This window comes from Trematomus bernacchii, unplaced genomic scaffold, assembly GCF_902827165.1.
Source record: "Trematomus bernacchii unplaced genomic scaffold, fTreBer1.1, whole genome shotgun sequence".
Classification (NCBI taxonomy): domain Eukaryota; kingdom Metazoa; phylum Chordata; class Actinopteri; order Perciformes; family Nototheniidae; genus Trematomus; species Trematomus bernacchii.
This window is the reverse complement of record NW_022987564.1, coordinates 17,057,122-17,078,209: the sequence shown is the minus strand read 5'-3', so window position 1 is coordinate 17,078,209 and position 21,088 is coordinate 17,057,122. Positions and strand designations below refer to the sequence as shown.

General features: G+C 43.4%; 1 protein-coding gene across 2 annotated transcripts; it reads left to right on the top strand.

Moving 5' to 3' along the window:
• The first annotated feature begins 508 nt into the window (after positions 1-508).
• LOC117477885 (chitin synthase chs-2-like) lies at positions 509-14,753 on the top strand. 2 transcript variants are annotated; one of them, XM_034124680.1, is made up of 22 exons: positions 509-591; positions 3,130-3,265; positions 5,277-5,465; positions 5,599-6,475; positions 6,688-6,871; positions 6,998-7,093; positions 7,339-7,500; positions 7,607-7,781; positions 7,920-8,021; positions 8,135-8,276; positions 8,372-8,572; positions 9,791-9,906; positions 10,883-11,051; positions 11,203-11,382; positions 11,487-11,765; positions 11,880-12,051; positions 12,148-12,182; positions 12,297-12,361; positions 12,553-12,663; positions 12,800-12,954; positions 13,049-13,142; positions 14,267-14,753. In XM_034124680.1, exons 1-22 carry the CDS (start codon positions 566-568, stop codon positions 14,384-14,386), a joined length of 3,786 nt encoding a protein of 1,261 aa, XP_033980571.1. In that variant the 5' UTR covers positions 509-565; the 3' UTR covers positions 14,387-14,753. The 2 variants fall into 2 exon arrangements, with proteins under 2 accessions (XP_033980571.1, XP_033980569.1); XM_034124678.1 differs by having other exon boundaries at positions 12,740-12,954.
• Positions 14,754-21,088: the final 6,335 nt, after the last annotated feature.

Genomic DNA, 21,088 nt, shown 5'->3' with positions numbered 1-21,088 from the left:
ACAAGATCTGAGTACTTCTCCCACCTCTGATAATATGAAATAAAAACAACAAATAAATCATAATGTATTAGGATGGATTAAGGTAAAACCTATGGTGGGGAATTAACAAGCCACCCATAGATAAAGTGTGTAACATTGTTATAAAAATGTTAAATTAGCTCCACTGTTACCAGCTTTAACCTGAAACTGAATAACACACAATGAATCAACAGGGCCATAATTCAATACTAAAATACAAATTCCTCTGAAATGATACCATTCTCTATAAGTAGTGCTTTTTCTTTTGGTACTTTAAGTAAAAGTTGAAGATAATACTTTTGTATTTTAACTTAATAAGAAAGAAATACTTCACAGAGCATAATTTCTGACACTGAAGTAATGCAAGTTGCTACTTGTATTTAAAGTCAACATCTGTGTACCTTTATCCGGACTGAAGAAAGCTGGAACAAAAATGGGGAGTGGCGTTCTAAGGAATATCTCTCAGACAGGTGCAGATGTCACAGTAGGTATTTAAGTTAACACACATCACAACCAGCACCCATTTGCGAACAGAAAGGAATGAGGGATGGAGAGCGACAGAGATATTCACAAGTAAGTTCACACACTATCATTATTATTTGTATTTGTTTTTTATACTTCAGTTATATAAGATCATTTCTAGCAATCATCAATCATTTTATATATGAAATAATGTCAAATTATGAATGATCAAAAAGCCAGTACTTCTGTAGTTGCAGTTATTTATATTTCATGTTAGTTAAATAAGGTAATTTAGTTACGCACTTATTCAAGCAGAAAGGGGTTCTTATTTAAAAAACCATATATCATGAATTATTTATTATATATGTATTAATTATTATGAATAAGTAGTTTAAAGCATAGTAGTAGATATGTATTCAACGCTTCTTCTTTTTCTTCATCATTATTATTTGATTAAATTCAAACTGTGTTATGTCATATTTAAATTTATTTCAGTTTGTCATTAACTGGTGTGGGTTAGAGATTCAAGTCATCTTTTTTTTTTTTCAATGTATTGAACATGTTAAAAACAAAACACATAAAATAAAAGAAAAAAGAAAAATATTAATAAAAAGTATGAAAAATAACAAAATACCTTGGGGTTTTCAAAGTGTGGGAAGGTGAGCCTCCCCTCAGAGAACATAAGAACAGCCGCGCCCCCCCTCCCAATTATTATTGCTATTATTATTATTATTATTATTATTATTATTGTTGTTGTTGCTATGATGCAGGGTTCTATTTCGTATATGGCTTCGCCCTCTAAGGCTATCGCTATTGGGTAATCCCCCTGCGCACCCGTGCAGCACTGAAACACTTGTAGTCCACGCCCGCCCGCAAGGTGGGCCCCACCCTCGGGCTCCCTTCCGGTATAAATAGGAAGGAGGCCCGACAATCTGCTCCCTCTTTTCTTCAGCACCCCGTTACTGAAGCACAAGAGACACTTTCATTAACAGAGCAATCATGAGCAGCAATTGTGTGAGAGATTGTCCCTCATGTGGCTCTGGATACATTATGAGTTACGACCAGCACACGATGTGCGAATCCTGCCTGGGGCCAGAGCACGCGTACGCGGCTCTCAGCCAGCAGGTCGCATGCACACACTGTGCCCGTCTCCCCTCGGACGACAGGAAGCGAAGAGCGGACGCTCTTGCTGCTGCGGCCGAGGAGGACGATTGGCCCGTCCAGGCTTTCGAGCCCGTGGACGGCGGCCTCATGTCCCTGGAGCCGAGTGCCGGGCAGGTGTCGGACGACTCCTACCCTGCCTCCCTCCACGGTTCACCGTACGGTTCTTTGGGGTGAGACAGAGTCTCCCAGGGACCAGTATGTCGCCCGCCAGGCCGACCGGGTGCACCAGTGTGCCTTTCAGGCGTCGGCGGCGGCGAACAACATCGCGCTGCTCTCAAACTCGGTGGTGACGCTGGTGGAGCGGTCCACCACCTTGGCCGCTGATGAATTGGAGGAGATCAGCAAGGCGGCCAGCACGGTGCTCACACTGTGCGCGTCCGTCGCTGTCTCCCAGGCGAGGATCGCCGCGTGGGTGACGCAGATTCAGCGCCACCTCTGGCTGCAGCAGGCGTCACTTACGGAGACGGCCAGGAAGGTGCTTCTGGACGCTCCAATCAGCCCGGACGGGCTCTTTTTGGTGTGAACGTGACATAAGGGGTACTAACGGAACTAAACGGGGAAAGTACGGGGAAAAGTACTCCGGTGTGAACTCGCCTAATGACACTGGTAGCGATCGGACAAAATGAGTGTTGTTCAGTTTGTGTGTTGTGGAACATGCGTGAACGTGCATGCAAATATACCAACCACACACCCAATTACAATTGCATGTTCAATTCACTACACTGGAAGTTAATAAAGTTGTTAAAGTTGGAACAGCCTGTGGACAGCCGTTCTTCCTTGCATGTCAGTCGCCGACACCTTCTTACAGAGGACAGGCAAATCTAGCTGCAGCACGACCCGTATATTTTCGCAAGCCGTGTTTTCAACACATATTTTTTTAACATTTTTAACATTTTCAACATCGTGGATAAATCCTTATATGCTCCCAGCAACACACTGAACGTCAACTTTGCCTCCTTATTACACTCACCCCTACTTTAGTGGGAACAATGAGTCTGCGTATTTGATGCACACAGGATTAAACGCAGATCATCCTCTGGCTGCAGCCTTGACCGACACTTGCATTAGATCAAAGTCAATGCGGAAAACCCGCACTCACACAGGTAGGTTGAGGTGAAGGGAATGAGCACTTTTACAGCCTTTTTGGCAAGGTGGGGGAACTCGGTTTCCACAGACAGCCAAAAGTGTGCAAGTGTCACACTCACTTTACTCATCTTTTTCTCGTTATTGTTTTTCTCACGCTGCGCCTCCCCTGAAGCTCTCTGGCGCCCCCCAGGGGAGGCGCGCCTCACACTTTGAAACCCCCTGCCGTATAAGATAAAAAAAATAAAACTATTTGAGTATTTATTGGTATACTTTGTAAATTCTGTAAATCTTCTGTTTTGAATGTTATTATAATTACTTGATATATTTGCAATTGTTACTGTATATTTTTTATTTTTAATTTCCTACTTCAGACTTTGACATTGTGATGTTTTAATTTAGGAGTCCGTGGGATACAGCTCGAGATGTTCCCGACATTGAAGATATACAGACGCCATGGAAGCTGATCAAAATACTAAAGTTCATCTCTTTGTGGGTCGTCGCTTTGTTTGTGTTTGGATTGGCGCTGTGTAGCAAGGTTTGCCATTATCTATTTTTTCATTTTTGACATACTGTGAGAATATAAAGTTCATTTTGGTGTTGTAACTCAACTCATACGGATAATATTAAAGGCATGCAAAATGCACTTTTTTATGTCTTTTATACATAAATATGTGTCCTCGGTGTGTCAGGGAACTCACTAATGGCGCATTTCCACTACACGGCCTCGCTCGGCCTCGCTCGGTATGGCTAGGCCTCGTTAGGCCTTGTTAGGACTGGCTCACTTTATGGCGCATTTCCATTACAGTTTAGGAACTGGGGTAGTATCTATAGTAACGCAGTGTAGGTGGAGCCGTGACGTCATCTTCAATGAGAACCCCAGAAAAACAACATCAGCCGTTAGCTGTTAGCACTCAAGCTCACAGCTCCTCATATCTGTTCAGAAACTAGACAAAAGTTAAACAAGTACAAACCACAGACTGTCTGTGTCATGGCGAATACAGTCGCTGGTTTATTTATGTCTGTATAGGCCGTTGTTGTGAGTCTGGACGGTCGGAGCATATACTGCGTTAGCTTAGCCGATCTCCATTCAGAAAACACGCATTTTCAAAGGTTTTTCTCCTGCCGTCTGTCTGCAGACTTGACAAAGCATTAATTCATGGTTTGTACTAACCGGTATCAGTATGTTGTTACGTCGGTATCATTTTGAAACTTGTATTACAATTAAATCACGGTCAAATATGTTCATCTTGTTGTAGTTGTAGCCCCCTTGCCAGCGATTCTCTCTCTAGTTTAGCATACTCAGCGCGACTCAGCCTGGTTGTTGGCCCGGAAAGAACCTCGATTTTATTGGACCAGAAAAACTGTGAAATAGTACCCGATAGCCGGTACTACGCTAAGTGGAAACGCAACCAAAAACGGGCCCCGCACGGCTCGGCACGCTTAAAGCGAGCTCCGCGCTGTAGTGGAAATGCGCCAAAAGTGTCAGAAAACAAAACCCTCTCTCTTTTCCCCCCGTGCGCACATCTCTAAAAACGGGGGTACAACAGAGCTGATCCAGATTTGCTGCCAACATGACGTTATATCGGAAATGTGGGCTGGCTTTACACCCACGGCCCTATCAGAAACGTTGCTATCAGAAAAAATGCACGACGTGTTTCGGAAGTAATATGGTCTTTGTTTACATTAGCAAGCATCGCTGATGGCCCGTCCACACGGCGGCGTGCGTTGAAGCTTCAAAGCTTCTCCCCATTCACTTTGAATGGGGTGATGACACGCTTTGCCAAACTGCATTGTCGGTTCGCTTTGCTCAAGTTGCTCGCTTCAAAAGTTGAGCAATGTTCAACTTTTGAAGCTTCGACGGAAGCGTCAGCTAATCGAATCATATGCCAGTACAAGCTCTAGCCAATCAAATCGCGTGCTTGTGTGTCCTGGGCGGGAGATTCATGTGATTGGTTGTTGGTCGAGCTTCAGACACGCCCGCCGGCAAGCTTCAACGCACGCCGCCGTGTGGACGCAGCGTAACACTCAGAGCTAACCAGTACTGGAGAGAGTATGTGTAAAAAAGCAGGAAATAAAAAAAGGTACTCACGTTGTGGTAAACCCGCGAGAGAAAAAGCATTTGAGATCCATACTGTTTCAGAAATAATCCTTGATGTGGTTTGGAACATGATATGGCGTTTCATCACGGCACCATTTAGCTGAGTATCTGCCGGTAGAATTCTCCTGCATGAGCAGGCATAAGCTCTGCCCACTCTTTTAATTTTTTTAGAGCTTTATACCCAGAATCAGCACTTTAGTAACAGGGCTGAAATAGAGGGATATGAGGCATGGCTAGAATGGGTGGTCTATTTGATATTTTGAGCAAAACACTTCATAGAGATGTTTTTATATATTTTTATATATCTGAGACCTATAATATATGCCTAAAAATAGCATGATAGGAGACCTTTAAGTTAGGCGCACCAGGCTTTGTCTGTAGAGCAGCTGCCCTCAAGTCACTGTATAAACTAAACGTTTAAATGATTATAACTTTAACTCCGTTCCAGACTTCACTCCTCCTCCTCATCACCTTGTCCAACGAAGGCACAAAAACCCTCCAGGAGGACATGAAACCCATCGCTCTGCTTTGTATCGGCTGTGCTCTCATAACTCCCAGCGTCTTGATAGTTCTTAAAAGTCTCTGGAAGGCATGCTATAAAACATCAAAGCCGCCAAGATTATCAACTGTTGCCCTGGTAAGAACAGTCTCAACATGTCTAAACTTAATTTCATCTTTGACTGATGCCAAACACTGAGTCTGATGGGCATCCTGCCACTTTTCTTTATTGTGTAGTTATTTCTAAATTTCATCTGCTTCTTTTTTTTCAGGTTCTGTTCTTTGAGTTCCTTGTGGCTGGTGGTGCATCGATTCTTACTATTGTGGCAATGCCACATTTGGACATTGTGACCAACGTGACGATCCTGAACGGTGTAGCCGTCTTCTCTGCGCTCTTACAGATTATCACTCAGTGCACCGCCAAAGAAAGGAACCACTCCCTAGTCCCATCCATCACCGCCTTCTTCCTAATTCTGCTTGGTTACATCCTGTTCCTCTACTTGTACCTAACGAAGGATCCTACTGATAAACAGATGGCTATTTGGGTGGGTCTCGCTGTTGGTGGGTCCTTCTTGGTGTCTCTCAACTGGTGGGAGAGCTACTTCAGACTGATCAGCAAGAACAGCAACTCCGTCTTCCTCACGTCGCTGTTGAGAGACATGAAGAAGTGCCAGAACTTACTGAACATCCTCTCCAGCCTGCTCAGGATCGTGGTGACTGCCTCTGTGCTCGGTGCCTATATCCCTTTAAACAAAATGGACTGGAGCATTGTGAAATCAATCCCAAGTCATGAGACAAAGATTATAGCCATCATCATTGGAGTCCAGCTGATCTCCTCTGCACTCTGCCACTGGTTTTCTCTGATAGCCTGCAAGATGCATGCTCTGCGGCGATGCTTCATCCTGCCTCTGTACCTGGCCTCTTTGGCCGTCATGGTTCTGTTCATTGTCCCAGTTATCGTTTACTATCAAGACTACAAAACAGGTCTAAATGGCACTGCAATCAACTTCACAGGCTACTGCAGTGAAGTTGTAGATGGAAGGAACCAAAACCTGACAGGCAGTGTGTTCCAACATCTGGTTTATGATGTTACACACACTCTGTGCTTCCTGGACATGTCCAACATACTTGACATTGGCCTACTGACAGGTAATAAATTAGACCCTGGTGTAAGATACTTTGTATTCTTGCACATTTAAAACAAATAAAGCTATTATAAGTCCTAGTGGCCATGACAAGTCAACCTTGCAAGGCTATTGTGTTAGTTTGTGCTCAACTATTCTATAAACCAAAAAATACAAGTGTTGGGATAATTGTTAAGTTCAAATTTTAAACTAATGTGTTTGTTAATCTTCATTCAGGTTCAGCAGTGTCCTGGTGGCTTGGCCTTGTCTTGGCCACTCTCCATCTGTGGTACCTCAAGGTGTTACGTATCCAGAGGACCCAGGACCTGTTCACCAGGAGGCTGTATGAAGGGACTTTTATAGAGCAGTCCTTGCTCCTCAACACCCGATACGACATCCAGACCAAAAACAGGATGAATATGTAAGTGTGTGTTTTTGGTTGTTGATTCTTCAAATAATCACAAGAATGAAATGTTAGGCTCTTTCATTTAAGCTGTGTTAAACTAACATTGTCTCTCCTCATATTTGCAAATATTGTCACTTGTAGTTCAGGGGCCTTGGATACGGTGATGGTGTATCTGTGCGCGACTATGTGGCACGAAAACTACGATGAGATGATGAACATCATTATCTCAATATTCAGGTATGTTTTTTTCCACTCCTGTTACAATTTTAAATGATCTACAAAATCAAAGTCATTTAGAGCCTCACACTTGGTTGAAAAGACAGAAAAATGTCCTTATTTGTTGCTTTCAAAGGATTTTATTTTCCAAGGTTTTTGTCCTTGAACTAGAGAGTTTTAGTAATGTTCTCTTAACCACAAATATATGCTGTATCAAAGTGGATTTTCTCACACTCCTTTTCTTTATGCTTCTCTGAACACTGCAGACTGGACAAGTATAGACCAAAGTACAATCCTAAGCATATTGATTTAACCTTTGAAGTCCATATCTACTTTGATGATGCATTCGAAAATGTGGAGGGGAGTCGGGGGCGTCACCTCAACACATATGCACAGACCCTTGTGGAAACCCTTGCAGAAGTTTATGCGTAAGAACCAAATTCACAGGTCTAAATACAGCGTATTTATGTATTAGGTATACAAAATGTGTCAAGTAAAAAATGAATATCAATCCTTTTGATTCTCTTTCATCAGCATCTTCACCAGTATCGATCAGGGTTTCTTCAAAAAGAGTCAAAACATTCCCGATCAGAAGATCATTACTACGCCGTATGGGGGTCGTCTGGTTGTCACCATGCCTCATGGGAACATTATCACGGTTCACTATAAAGACAAAGAACTCATCCGCCACAAAAAGAGATGGTCTCAGGTAGGAAAATAATAACTTATAGACCCCATAAGGAACATTAATGTGTATGATTTACAGTTTATATCAGTCCCTTGGAACACTTTTTGATGCCAAATGTTAGAACACTACTTAAATGAATAAACATTTTTTATTTTTTAGATCATGTACCTTTACTATCTTCTGGGCTGGAAACTTATGAGCAAACATTACGCACGCTTGCAGAAGGGAGGGGAAGAGGTCACCCTGAGAGCACAGGTCGAGGTGAGATAAGAGAAACATCTAAAACTTTAGTGGATAGTTTTATTAGATGAGCACAACCGCTCATCAACATTATTTTGAAGTAAAAACTAAATGGAAAACAACTGTTCTGTCAGAAAGAGAAACGCAACACATACATCCTGGCGTTAGATGGGGACACAGACTTCCAACCGGCTGCTGTGATGCTGCTCATTGATCGTCTAAAAATGTACCCAGGTGTCGGGGCAGCCTGTGGCAGGATTCACCCCACTGGATCAGGTTGGAACATTGTACAATTAAGAACAACTAACAGTAACTAGCACCGAATAGATATTTGAGTTTAAGTTTACAATACCTCCATATTTTCCCTACAGGTCCTGCAGTGTGGTTCCAGAAATTTGAGTACGCTGTCAGTCATTGGTTACAGAAGACAGCGGAGCACGTGATTGGCTGTGTGCTATGCAGCCCCGGTTGTTTCAGCCTGTTCAGAGCAGAGGCGCTAATGGATGACAACGTGATGAAGAAATATTCCACCAAGTCCATGGAGGCGAGCAACTACATCCAGTACGACCAAGGTAATAAGTTATAGAGTGGCGAAGTCACGCCCATCTACTTCCGGTCCATGGGACCTTATTTCGGAAGAATTATGCATTGAAGTCAATGGGGAGAGAAAACGTATCTTTCGATCCCGTTTGAATTGTGCCATGAATTACACATATGATGTTTGTCAATCTTAAAAAAACATTTCCATGTCAAAAAAGTCACAGTTTGTCGTAAAACGGTTGAAATATAAGACTATGAAAAATACGCAACTAGAAAGACTACAAATCCCAGAGTCGCGTAAGTGATGTCACAATTGTTTTCCTCCACTAAGAGATAGCTAAGATCAGCGCCATATAGATAGAAGCCATATAGATAGAATCTATCTATATGGCGCTAGCTAAGATAAGATAACTTTAACAAGATGCCTGTGTGCTTAGTACCAGGTTGTTATCATACCAGCAATGGGTCTTGCTCGTTCTTTCGCTTCCCGTCTGATGAAAGGACCAGGAGTGGCTTGATCAAGTTAGCTACATAGCTAGTAGCTAGCACGTTAGTTAGCGTTACAGCCTTGTCATTTTTATTAGCCTTAACATGAAGTAACATTAAGTAACCCAAAATGTTAAACAGTAAGAGTAGTAGTCATATTTCGTGAACCCTTTGAAGAGTACTGTCACACCGGTGTGATCATTCTATAATACACAATTTAAGCCCAGGGGAGAAAGGCTAACGTTAACGCTACATGAGCATCGGCGATCACAAATGGTTGACATTAAACATTAAAAAGACCAGGCATTTCAGAGAGAATCAAAGGAAGGCAGGCAGCTTTGCATGACATTCATAGTGAGGGTAGTCAATCCTTTTTTTGACAAGACGGCCATCTTGGTGACGTGTGTTATTGTGCGAGACCGGAGATGTAGTTCATTGAGCATTTCACACAAACAAATGTGTTACTTCACAGTTTTACGACATATATATTTGTTTTACTTGCAAAATTATCTTTTAAATTGACAAACATCATATGTGTAATTCATGGCACAATTCAAACGGGATCGAAAGATAATCTTTCTCTCTCCATTGACTTCAATACATAATTTTTCCGAAATAAGGTCCCATGGAGGTCCACCGGAAGGGGAGGGACTTCGCCACTCTATTGGATTGGACTTCCTGTCTCTAACTCTTGGTCTTGGTGATATCGTTTGGATCGGTCTTCCCCTCTGACAGGCATATCAATCAATGTATTTTCCGTGCAGGTGAGGACCGCTGGCTGTGTACTCTGCTGCTGAAACAGGGATGGAGAGTGGAGTATAATGCGGCCTCTGATGCCTATACCAACGCACCTGAAGACTTTAAAGAACTCTACAACCAGGTGAATACCTATACATTGTTTATATATTTACACATTAGAATCAAGGGATCTCTTTGGGTAGAGGTTGTCATTGAGACAACATTGTAAAAAACATCCTCCCCTCGGAAAAACCTCCTCCCCTCGGTCATGAACCTTGGAGTGACCTTCACTAGCACTTTTAAATTCGAGAAGCAGGTCAGCACTGTAGTCAAATCCTGCTTTTTTAAAATAAGACTATTGGCCAAAACCAAGTCGTATTTATCTTTTAATGACTTAGAAAGGGTTATTAACGCCTTTGTTACCTCAAGACTGGACTATTGCAACGCTCTGTATGTGGGTATGGACCAGGCCTCAATTAAACGCCTGCAGCTAGTCCAAAACGCAGTTGCACGTTTGCTGACTGGCCACAAAAAGCGTGACCACATCACCCAAATTCTGGCCTCACTCCACTGGCTTCCAGTTCGGTTCAGAATTGATTTTAAAATCCTTTTATTTGTTTTTAAAGCACGAAATGGGCTGGCTCCGGCCTATATAGCTGAACTGCTCCAGCGCTACACCCCAGCCAGAGCTTTAAGGTCTGCTGACCAGCTGCTGCTGGTAGTGCCCAAGACCAGGCTTAAAACCCGAGGGCACCGAGCCTTCGCAGCAGCTGGCCCTAGGCTCTGGAACACTCTGCCCCTCCATGTGAGGTCGGCCCAGACCCTAGGGTTTTTTAAATCTACACTAAAAACACACCTCTTCTCTCTGGCCTTCTAGTTAGAGCGGAGTACGACTCCTGACTTTTCATTGTGTTTTATTTTAATTTTTTATATATATCTGTTGTAATTTATTGTGATTGTAGTAATGTGTTTTTATTACATGTACAGCACTTTGGCTCGACCAAAAATTGCTTTTAAATGTGCTTTATAAATAAAACTTGATTTGATTTGATTTGAGACATAACTCACACCAGTCATCGATAGGAATGGACATGCTAACTACTATATGCACATTTCAGCGAAGGCGATGGGGACCGTCCACAATGGCCAACGTGGTGGATCTGCTGGGATCTACAACCGTGATTTCCAAGAAAAACCCGTCCATTTCCAAACTCTTCATGTTTTACCAGCTCTTTGGCCTCGCCTCATCAATCCTGGCCCCTGCCACCATTTGCCTTATGATTGCAGGTTGGTGTTTTGATGTTTATTCTCTGTATATATTACTTTTTGACCTTTCGAGCAACTGTTCCCTGGACATATGATTGTCTTGTGAATATTAACATTTTATTTAAATGACTAAAAAAGTAAAATGTGTATTGCCTCCTTTTGTGTCCTCCAGGTACTTTTACCTTCATGTTCAGCTTGCATGGCAGCGCTGCCCTGGTTCTGGCTGTGATACCTCCTTTAATCTACCTGATTCTTTGCTTCTACATCAAATCGGACACTCAGATCAAGATTGCAGGCATCATGAGTGTCATATATGCATTCCTCATGTTGGTGGTGTCAATGTCAATTATTGGTAAGTTATATTCTACCAGGTATAACATACACATGTCATGTGTAGCGACTTCATTTGGAACATTCAATTGTAAAAACCCTCCATGACTTCCTCTTTCTCTATAGGCGCGATGGTGAGGGACAAAACCATCCTGACCCCCAGCAGCCTTTTCGTTATTGCCATGGCGATGATTTACATCATCACAGCAATCATGCATCCTCAGGAAATCCAGCTGGTGTTCCACGGTTTACTCTACATCCTCTGCATCCCCAGCGCCTACCTCCTGCTTACCATCTACTCCATGGTCAACATGAACAATGTGTCCTGGGGCACCCGTGAGACAAAACCTGCAGCTGGAGCCGCCAAACCAGAGCCCGCAGCAAAGCAAACCAATGTCCAAAAAGGTAGATACCAGATCCACGAAAATAGTAGTTAATTATCATTCCACTTAAAATGCAATGTTAGATCTATTTTTTTGTTTGGGCTGACTTAACTGAAGCTGATCTTATCCCATACAGCGAAAAACACCTTCCAACAGCACTTCTCTTGGTGCAAATGCTGCAAGAAATCCAACCAGACATCTGGAGGTGGTGTCAACCAGGATAACCTGATCCCTGAGTCCCCACAGCCTGAACTCCAGCCCCAGAACTCTGTTGTGGAGGACGTGAGGATCCCAGAGCAGGAACAGAGGTAAGTCTTGAAGGTGGAACGGCGATTGAAAGGTAAATGTGCCAGGATCACAAAGGGTGAGGTGAGACTAATACTTTCTTTCTGATTGTGTTTCAGGCAGCTGGATCCTGTTTTCGACTCACCTACCCAAAGTGAGTCCAAACTATTTTACAAAGATCTGCATGATCTCTTCCCCAAAACATTCAATATCCCTTGCAAATCGGATATCATGTAATAATCTCCTCCTGTGTTATTCTTCTCTCTAGGTTGGTTGACACAACTACAGAGTGTGTCTCGTGATATGAAGCTGGAGGAGGACTCTCTCGAGAAGGTGTGTACGTCTTGTTTTATCAGGGTAGCACGATCAACTTCCTCCAAATTACATTGTCAAAATGAAGCCTGCATTATTTAGTTTCCAATGCAGGTGAAAACTGAGCTTGATGTGACATTTAGGCCTTTATCATAGTTTTTTGCAGAAATAACATGATCGTTAATTAAAGGGGTCTCTGTGTTTCTCCACAGGAGGAGGAAAGCTTCTGGATAGAGCTTCAGAAGAAATACCTTGAACCTCTGCTTGACGACAAAGAGAGACAGAAAAAGATTGTCAACGACCTGCGAGAACTGAGAAACAAGGTAGGTGTGGGGAGCTGGAATACTGACATCACTGTGCAATTACTCTTAAATGTACCTTATGTATTTAATTACACAGATAAACTTTGCATTCTTCATCGTGAACGCCCTGTGGCTGGTGGCAACATTTACCCTCCAGCTCTATGAAGCCACCTTCTCCATTGAGCTGCCCAAGATCAACCTTGACTTGGAGTATACCGGGGAAAATGTGAAAATCGAACCCATTGGCTTCATGTTCATTCTGGGATTTGCGACATCAGTTATAATCCAGTTCCTAACTATGTTCTACCACAGGTGACTTTAAATTAAATTACCTTGTTTTCCCTCAAAAGGGTTTTGTTAAAAGGATGTATTTTAATCTTCACCTTTCTTTTTTTTCTTCATCCAGAATCAATACTCTGATCCATTATGTGGCCTTTCTGGAGACAGAGACCGTTCAGACAAAATTTGAGACACAAGAACCATACCTGCCAGGCAAAAAGGTATTTACAACTATTGTTTTTTCATATACTACTATTAGACGCAAATATTTAGCATTGGAACAAGAACATTCAATATTCTTTCATCTTTGATTATTAGCAATTTACAAAGTGCTAGTACACACAACTTGGTGGGAAAGCTTAGTGAGGTTGAGCACTGTAATAAGTGATGTTTTCAACATCATGATGCGTCCAAACAACATACAATGCTACTTTTAAAATAGATATTTATCCACACAAAGGACACTATAGTTAAGCTGCTATTAAGAGAAAATAACCTTTAATTGCCATGAAAGACTTATCTTTAATTAATGAAGCAAAATCATTTGAATGATGGGACATACGCTTAAAGTTTGAGAAACCGTCTCGAGATACATTTTTTGTTATATTCCATGGAATGCTCTTAACATCCCGATAGCAATGATTATCTTAAGTGCTTTGACAAAAATTCCATAAAAAAATGTCATCTGTGGAAGCCGTAGTACTGTAAAAAGCACGACCAATCATTTTAGCCGGCCCGGCTAAAATAACTGGATGGCCTACCTGCCTGTCAGCCTTCCATCCAGGGGCGGACTGGCCATCGGGACGTTCGGGACGAATCCCGATGGGCCGGTACTGAAGTGGGCCGGTCGGACGATGTGGGCCGCTCGGATAAGTCACTAGCACCCCCCCCCCCACCCGTCGACAATTTCCTCGCGGTATTTACTTGCGGCACCGAGGTGGGCCGCTCGGATAACTCACTAGCACCCCCCACCCACCCCCGTTGATGATCATTTACCGAGGTGGGCCGGCGGTACCGAAGTGGGCCGGTCGAGAGTCCCGGGCTGATTTGTAGTCCCAGTCCGCCCCTGCTTCCATCTGTGCACAAACTTATCTCGTGCCCTCATTGGTCATGTGCGCGTTCGTGTGTGTTGGAGGAGGGGCTCTATAAGGAAGTGGCAGATTTTCTCCGGTCGTGTATTTTCAAATTCTAGCGATCTCGAGCCGGTTTCTCAAACTTACATACCCTACCTTTAACCACACCCTTATGCGTCTTTTAATTGGACCAGAACAAATAGTTTTACAACCTGCCAGAATTGTTTCAGGTGTGGTGGCAATTAACGGATGTTTCTTTTGTTTTCTTCCAGGTCAGTTCGGTCTCCGAAACTGTCTCCACCTCCAACAACAACTATGACTCAGACTCAGACTCTGATGTGTTTGATGATGATCTTTACACCAGAGATCAAAATGGAGCCACTCCGGTGTAAACACAGACTCTGTCTAAAAAAGTTTATACCACTTTAAAATTACACTATATAGGCTTTACCAAATTGTCTTTAGTTTGTATATATTATTTATGTTTACGTAGTCAGGCACATCTTATTAATGAAGAGCTGTTATTGAAGGCAATTAAACACATTTCATCACAAAGTGATCAACAGATATTCTAGATGAAATGGTTTATAAAATGTTTTTGAACATTTGAATTGAGAGGCAGATAGATCTGTACATCATCGGCATAGCAATGGAAGGGGATGTTTTGTTTTGTGAGAATTGAACCTAGGGGCAGTATGTACAGTAGAAAAAGGATGGGGCCCAGAATAGAGCCTTGGGGAACCCCACAGGTAAGAGGGGCTTTAGCAGAGGAGAAGGCACCTAGCTGCACTGAGAAGCTATACGGTCTGTCAGGTAGGACCTGAACCATGCAAGGTCAGAGCCTGTGATGCCTGCGGACTGTTCAAGCCGCAACAACAGGATGCTATGGTCCACAGTGTTGAAGGCAGCTGTCAGGTCTAACAGCACCAGGACAGCTGGGCTACCTGAATCGGCGGCTAGGAGCAGATCATTAAAAACGTAAGGGCTGTTTCAGTACTGTGCAAAGGTTTGAGGCCAGACTGAAACTTTTCATGAATGCCATGCGTGGTTAAGAAAGACTGCAGCTGGGCATAGACTACTCGCTCTGAAGTTATAATGCACAGCTCTTTGACTTTTGTGTTTTATGCACTGTAATTTGCACTGTATTTTAGAGATGAATTAATTAATGATGAAGACACAATATGAACAATGTGAAGAGCAATGATACTGTTACAAACAAACTAATGAAGTTATTTAAAAGGTGAAAGATGTAAGAGAATGCACACATCTTTATCAAAGAAAAATGTAATCGATTGCACTACATATAATACGGTGAAACTCCTTTTGAAGTTATATTCTGATGGGTAAAAAGGAAGCTGCTGTTAAAATGATGTGTATTATAGGAGGCACAAACACAAATGAGCATTACCAAATATAAGTATATTTTTGAATGAAGAACAAAAAGGTTGAACTAAGTGAAGTAAAACAATTTGTATGCTGTTTATTTTGACATTAAATATAATGACAAGTGTTAAGAGTTTGTTCTGTTTTTGTTGTATTCTGTTCCCTTTTTTTCAAAAGCTCTGTCTAACAAAGTTTTTAACGAGTCTTTATATATGAATATTTTAGGTGACCTCTGTGTGTGCACAAGTTACTGTATATGGGGCATTCGTAAAAAGTGCGGTCCCACAACAAGAAAAACAATTTAACAAAACAATTAAGTATTCAGGCATAGATATTTACTAATAATATGTTGTGGTCTATTTAAACACAAGGCATTACATTATATAGTGATAAGCTTAATATATACAAAAACATCATTTATAGGGTACTTTCTATTTAGCTGTCCCCAACCCTGACATCTACATTTCAATTTCTGTAAATAACACTTAATTTTTTTTTTAAAGTTTTGTTCAATGGTGTATTTAGAAGATCTTTATGAGTACATTCAAACAGAAGTTGGAATATTTAGATTTATTGTGGGTATCATTTTTTAATAAAAAAACTGTACTCAAAAAATCATGTCCCCAGTTTTCATGTCACTACCGAAACACAAGGGGTTTTAGTCCAATGGCTGAGCCTGTTTTTTAGCCACACCCCTGCATTGTTGACAAGGCAGTGACACTGCATCCCTGTCCCTCATGGCTGAATGGCAAGTAGCTATATCCCATACTTTTGATATAAATCTGTTCCAAAATCTGAAAATCGGCGTGTAACCTTAAGAATTGTCACTACCGAACACATAATAGCTGCGTACTTTGCCGTACTTAGTGCCGGCACTTAGTGCCCCGGCACTTAGTACCCCAGGGCACTAAGTACAGATCGCGTTCACACCGGAATAAGTTCCCTGAGGGAAGATTACGCAAATGAGCCGCTGACGTCACTTCGTCTTCTTCTGCTTTGGGTTTACTGGCAGGCCACAAACCACTTCACGGCGAGTACAGTAGGTGGCGGTATGCACCTTAAAGTTGTTTGCAATCCACTAAAAAACCAAGAGAAGAAGAAGAAGAAAAACTTCCCATGTATACTGCCACGCCCACCCACCCGCTGCACATTAGGCGTCTGTTTACCTTCCGACCTCAGACATGATGGAGATGGAGTCGACTGAAGTTGTGCTGTTGTGCTCATGTTATACAGCTTTGTAACTGAGTTATTGCAGCCTGAGCCTGAGCCAACTCGGCCTTCGACACAAATCCGGAGCCGCCACCCGTTGGATGCTATAATTGCAAAGCTGGTTCAGCATCAAAGGCGGTTAAAAAGCCTTAACCTCTTAAGCCCTGAGCCTGTTTTTCAGGTCTGAGGCTCGAAAATGACATTCCCAGAACAAATGACCATATCTTCCCTTCTAAAATGGTTAAATTAATAATCTTTATTCTCAAAGTAATGATAAACCTGTGAATTGGATGTAGAAAAGTCAGAATCAATATAGATGTTTTTTATTTTAAAGAAAATTCAGATTTTACATAGTAAAAAACTGTAAATTATAGTGTCCGTCCAAAAAGAATTTTTTACTTATAGTGAAAACTACCCTTGGATGATGGGTTAGTAGACTAAAAGCTTTAGGAATCCAAAGTACAACTTATAATAAGTACCCTGTATCAAGATTGATGCAAAACAAGTGAAATTTGACCTTTTTAGAGAGATTTTGCCAAAAACCCCCACTTCTGGGGTCATTTGGGTGGATTTGACCTATCTCTGGCCCCCCCTTGCTCGATTTTGATGAATGAAATCTCTTTATAACCGCTAGAGCCAATGGAATCGAGGGAAAGTTATATACACACCAAAACGTTAACAAATAAGGAGTGAGAGTGACGCGTTACCAAAACCGGAAGCTGCATATACTCTGGTGGCTACCATTAGCAGCTAACTTTTCCGCTCCGATTTTTACATAAAAAATGCAATTATGGATTATAAATAATTTCTTCAAAGGCACAGGTACATTATTGTAGCATTTTTTTTCTTTCGTTTTAATGCCATTGAACACGTCTTTTGACCTAATTGACAGCTACGGTGAGACGATCTGCCGTAAAAGCTCCGTAAAGGTACGTGTTGTGATGTCTGTGTTTGCTTCCCCTGTCGCAAGTTCGGATCGCTCAGTGATGATACTATACCTAAATAATCAGTGGAGTCTCAGCTTTAATCGGCTATATTGTATGTGCAGCTACGATAAGTAATAAGGGTATTTTTATCTTGAATTGTGTGCCGCAGTGCGTTAGAATTTTTTCGCTCAGGGGTCATTTTGACGCTTCTTATGAGACTTGTGTTTTGTTTTGGTAAAAATGGTTCATATCTTCAGTTAGCTGAGATTCTTCCCGTTAATCTGGTGCTACACATTAATAGTTTCATAAATGTTAAGAAGCCCTGAGACATTATCTTGAAAAATAAACGGTGGGAGGGGTCCAATGGGTGCCGTGCTTAAGAGGTTAAGAAAAGGATTGGACGACGAAAAGCACGCAGTATGGCCATGTTTCACCGTAGGATGGCTGATGACGATGAGCGTTTTCACGCCCTAAGAACAGCAATGGTAAGTTCAGTAAATCACAATTATTAATACTATCTAATGTAGGATTTGTGGAGTTATATAGAGCTAATTTGTGCCTTTGTATGTGTTCCAGCTATGCGAATACTACGGAACGCTTCGTGTCCCGCGCTCTCTCTGGGTGAACAATAGAACATCGGCCTGGTGGGAGAAGGTGGTGCCAACGTACACCGATGTGCAGTGGATCAAAGATTTCCGAATGTCCAAGCACTCTTTCCAATACCTCTGTAGTTGCCTGGAAGCAACGTTGGGGAGAAGTGACACCAACTTCCGGGAGTGTGTCCCTGTGCCTAAAAAAATCGCCATAGCACTGTGGAAACCTGCGACCAACTCTGAGTACAGGACCATCTCTCATTTGTTTGGAGTCGGCAGATCTATGGTGTGTTACTGTGTGCACGAGTTCTGCTCCTCTGTTGTGAGCCTACTCCTTCCTGAGTTCATGCCATGGCCGAATCCAGAGAGAAACACCTCGCCTGAAACACACGATTAGTGCCATGACTTAGTGAAGCAAATTACAGAACATTGCACACTTATTCACAAGTCAAAACGTGTTCATAGCGGGCACGGCTCAGAATAGCTAGCTAGCTAGATGTTGTTAGCCAGCTTGGACCTATGATAGCAAGTTCTAGCATGGCTAGCTCGATCTACTGAGCAAATAAAAGTACATGTAAGACCAGTATTGTGCAGATTAAAACAGTGCAGTGCATGTATTTTATTTTACCTTCGTAGTCGTCCCGACATGACTTGCTGAGCCACGGAAACTGCATTCAGTAGAAGCTTCTGAATGCGGCGCTTCGCGTCCTCCGAGTAAATCGCCAGAAGCGCCGACACATCCTCATCACTCCACCGCTCCGATGATTTATTTAGTGTTGCTATAATAACTGCTTTCACAAAAGTAATCCCTTCGGGTGCGCTGCCCGAAGCGAGCAAATACAATGGCCGCTTACAAAAAAAAATTCAGAGTCAAACGGGCGTGGTTTGCATTCCGCACAGCCAATCAGACGTATGAACTATTTTCTCCCACGAGAGTCCCTGCTCTCTAGCAGGGACTGAAAAGCGGGTCAGATGAACTAATTTGAACTACTTTAGTTCCTGGGGCTTTTTGGTGTGAACGCAAATATATCGTAGTTCTGATTAACTATTGTGGGAAAAGTACTCCGGTGTGAACGCGCCTATAGAGGCTCTCGGCGTAGGTTTGTTGTCGCTGGGTCCGAGCCTCTCTCCAGCTGGTACTGCGCGCGCACCGTCCCTGACTCGCTACGTCATCACAACAAACCTCGCACGTGCATTGGCAATCTGAAGGCCCTGGTCTGTGTTGACAGTGTCATTCTGCTCACACCGCCAGCTTCCAGTAGCAACGCCCCCACATTCATGCTGCTGAATACCCGTTCCCTCAATAATAAAGCACCACTCATTCATGACATCATCACTGACAGGAAAACTGACTTTGTTTGCCTAACGGAGACTTGGCAAAATCAACAAGACTTTTTCACCTTAAACCAAGCCACACCCCCAGGCTATGTTTACCTGCAGAAGCCCCGCTCCCTGGGTCGGGGTGGTGGGCTGGCTGTTATCCACAGAGCAGAAATCCCGATAAAACAACTCCCTGTTGTAAATACAACCTCATTTGAGTGTATTGCCTTTTCTTTGGCCGGCTCATCACAGCTACAGGTTGTCCTCATATACCGCCCCCCAAAGCCTCTGCCATCTTCATGTCTGAGTTCGCTGAGCTGCTCACCTCGGTCTGCTCCAGATCTCCATCCACACTACTGCTTGGTGACTTTAACATCCATGTCGACTCCAGTACATGCACCTTTGCCTCCGAATTTCTCTCACTACTCGACTGCTTCAACATCACATAGCATGTCCAAGGTCCCACCCACACCAAAGGTCACACGCGGGACCTAGTGTGCTCTATAGGCACCCCTCCCTCCCATCTCCAGTGCCTGGACCTAGCTGTTGAGGACCACCATGCCATACTATTTACTGTTCCTGTCCTCCTGCCCACTCAGCATGCAAAACGCACCATCACATTCAGGAACACCAAAACACTGAGTGCACCAGCCCACCTAGCCGCCATTCCCCTTACCACCACAGTGGACGGCCTGGTTGCTCGCTACAACTCAGCTCTATCCCTCAGCCTTGACTCTCTAGCCCCCCTCAAAATCCGGACTGTCTCCTTCACCCGTTCGGCCCCTTGGTTCACCACTGAAATCCGCGCCGTGAAGGCTTCTGGTCGTCGGCTAGAGAGACTCAAAAAAAGAACTGGCCTCACCGTCCACCGCGAAGCCTACCAGGACCATGTAAAGGCCTACAAAGAAGCCCTCTCCCTGGCTAGGTCTGCTTACTACTCCACCCTCATTGGCATCCAACAATCCCAACCGAGAATGCTGTTCTCAATCATAAACCGGCTTCTCCGCCCCCTTGACCCCCCCCATCCTCCAGGTGCTCTCGATCTCTGCTCGAAGTTTCTGGATTTCTTCCAGGCCAAAGTCGAGTCCATCCACCAGCAGCTTCTGGTGCCTGGCCCCCCCCCCCACTCCAACCTCACCCCAGCTGCAAGGTACTACTTGTCCACCTAGGTGTTGCCTCTCCACCTTCTCCCCAGTGGTTGCCATCCAAATTGCCAAGCTGGTCACTAAGGCCAAGACATCGACCTGCTCTCTCGACCCCATGCCCACAGCCTTGGTCAAGGTAGCTCTGTCCACCATCTGCCTCATCCTTGTTGACATTGTGAACCTGTCCCTTTCTTCTGGCACAGTCCCATCCTGCCTCAAAACTGCCTCAGTCTCTCCAATCCTGAAGAAGCCTGGCTTGGGCCCGGAGGACCTGAACAACCACCGGCCGATCTCAAACCTCCCATTCCTGAGCAAGTTCCTGGAAAGAGCAGTTGCCGCACAACTGCAACACCACATGTTATTTCATGAGCTCTACGAACCCCTCCAGTCTGGCTTCAGACCCCATCACACTGCGCTCATTAAAATCACTAACGACCTCCTCATCGCATCTGATTCTGGCCTCATCAGTATTCTGGACCTCTCCGCAGCCTTTGACATAATATCCCACAGCATCCTCC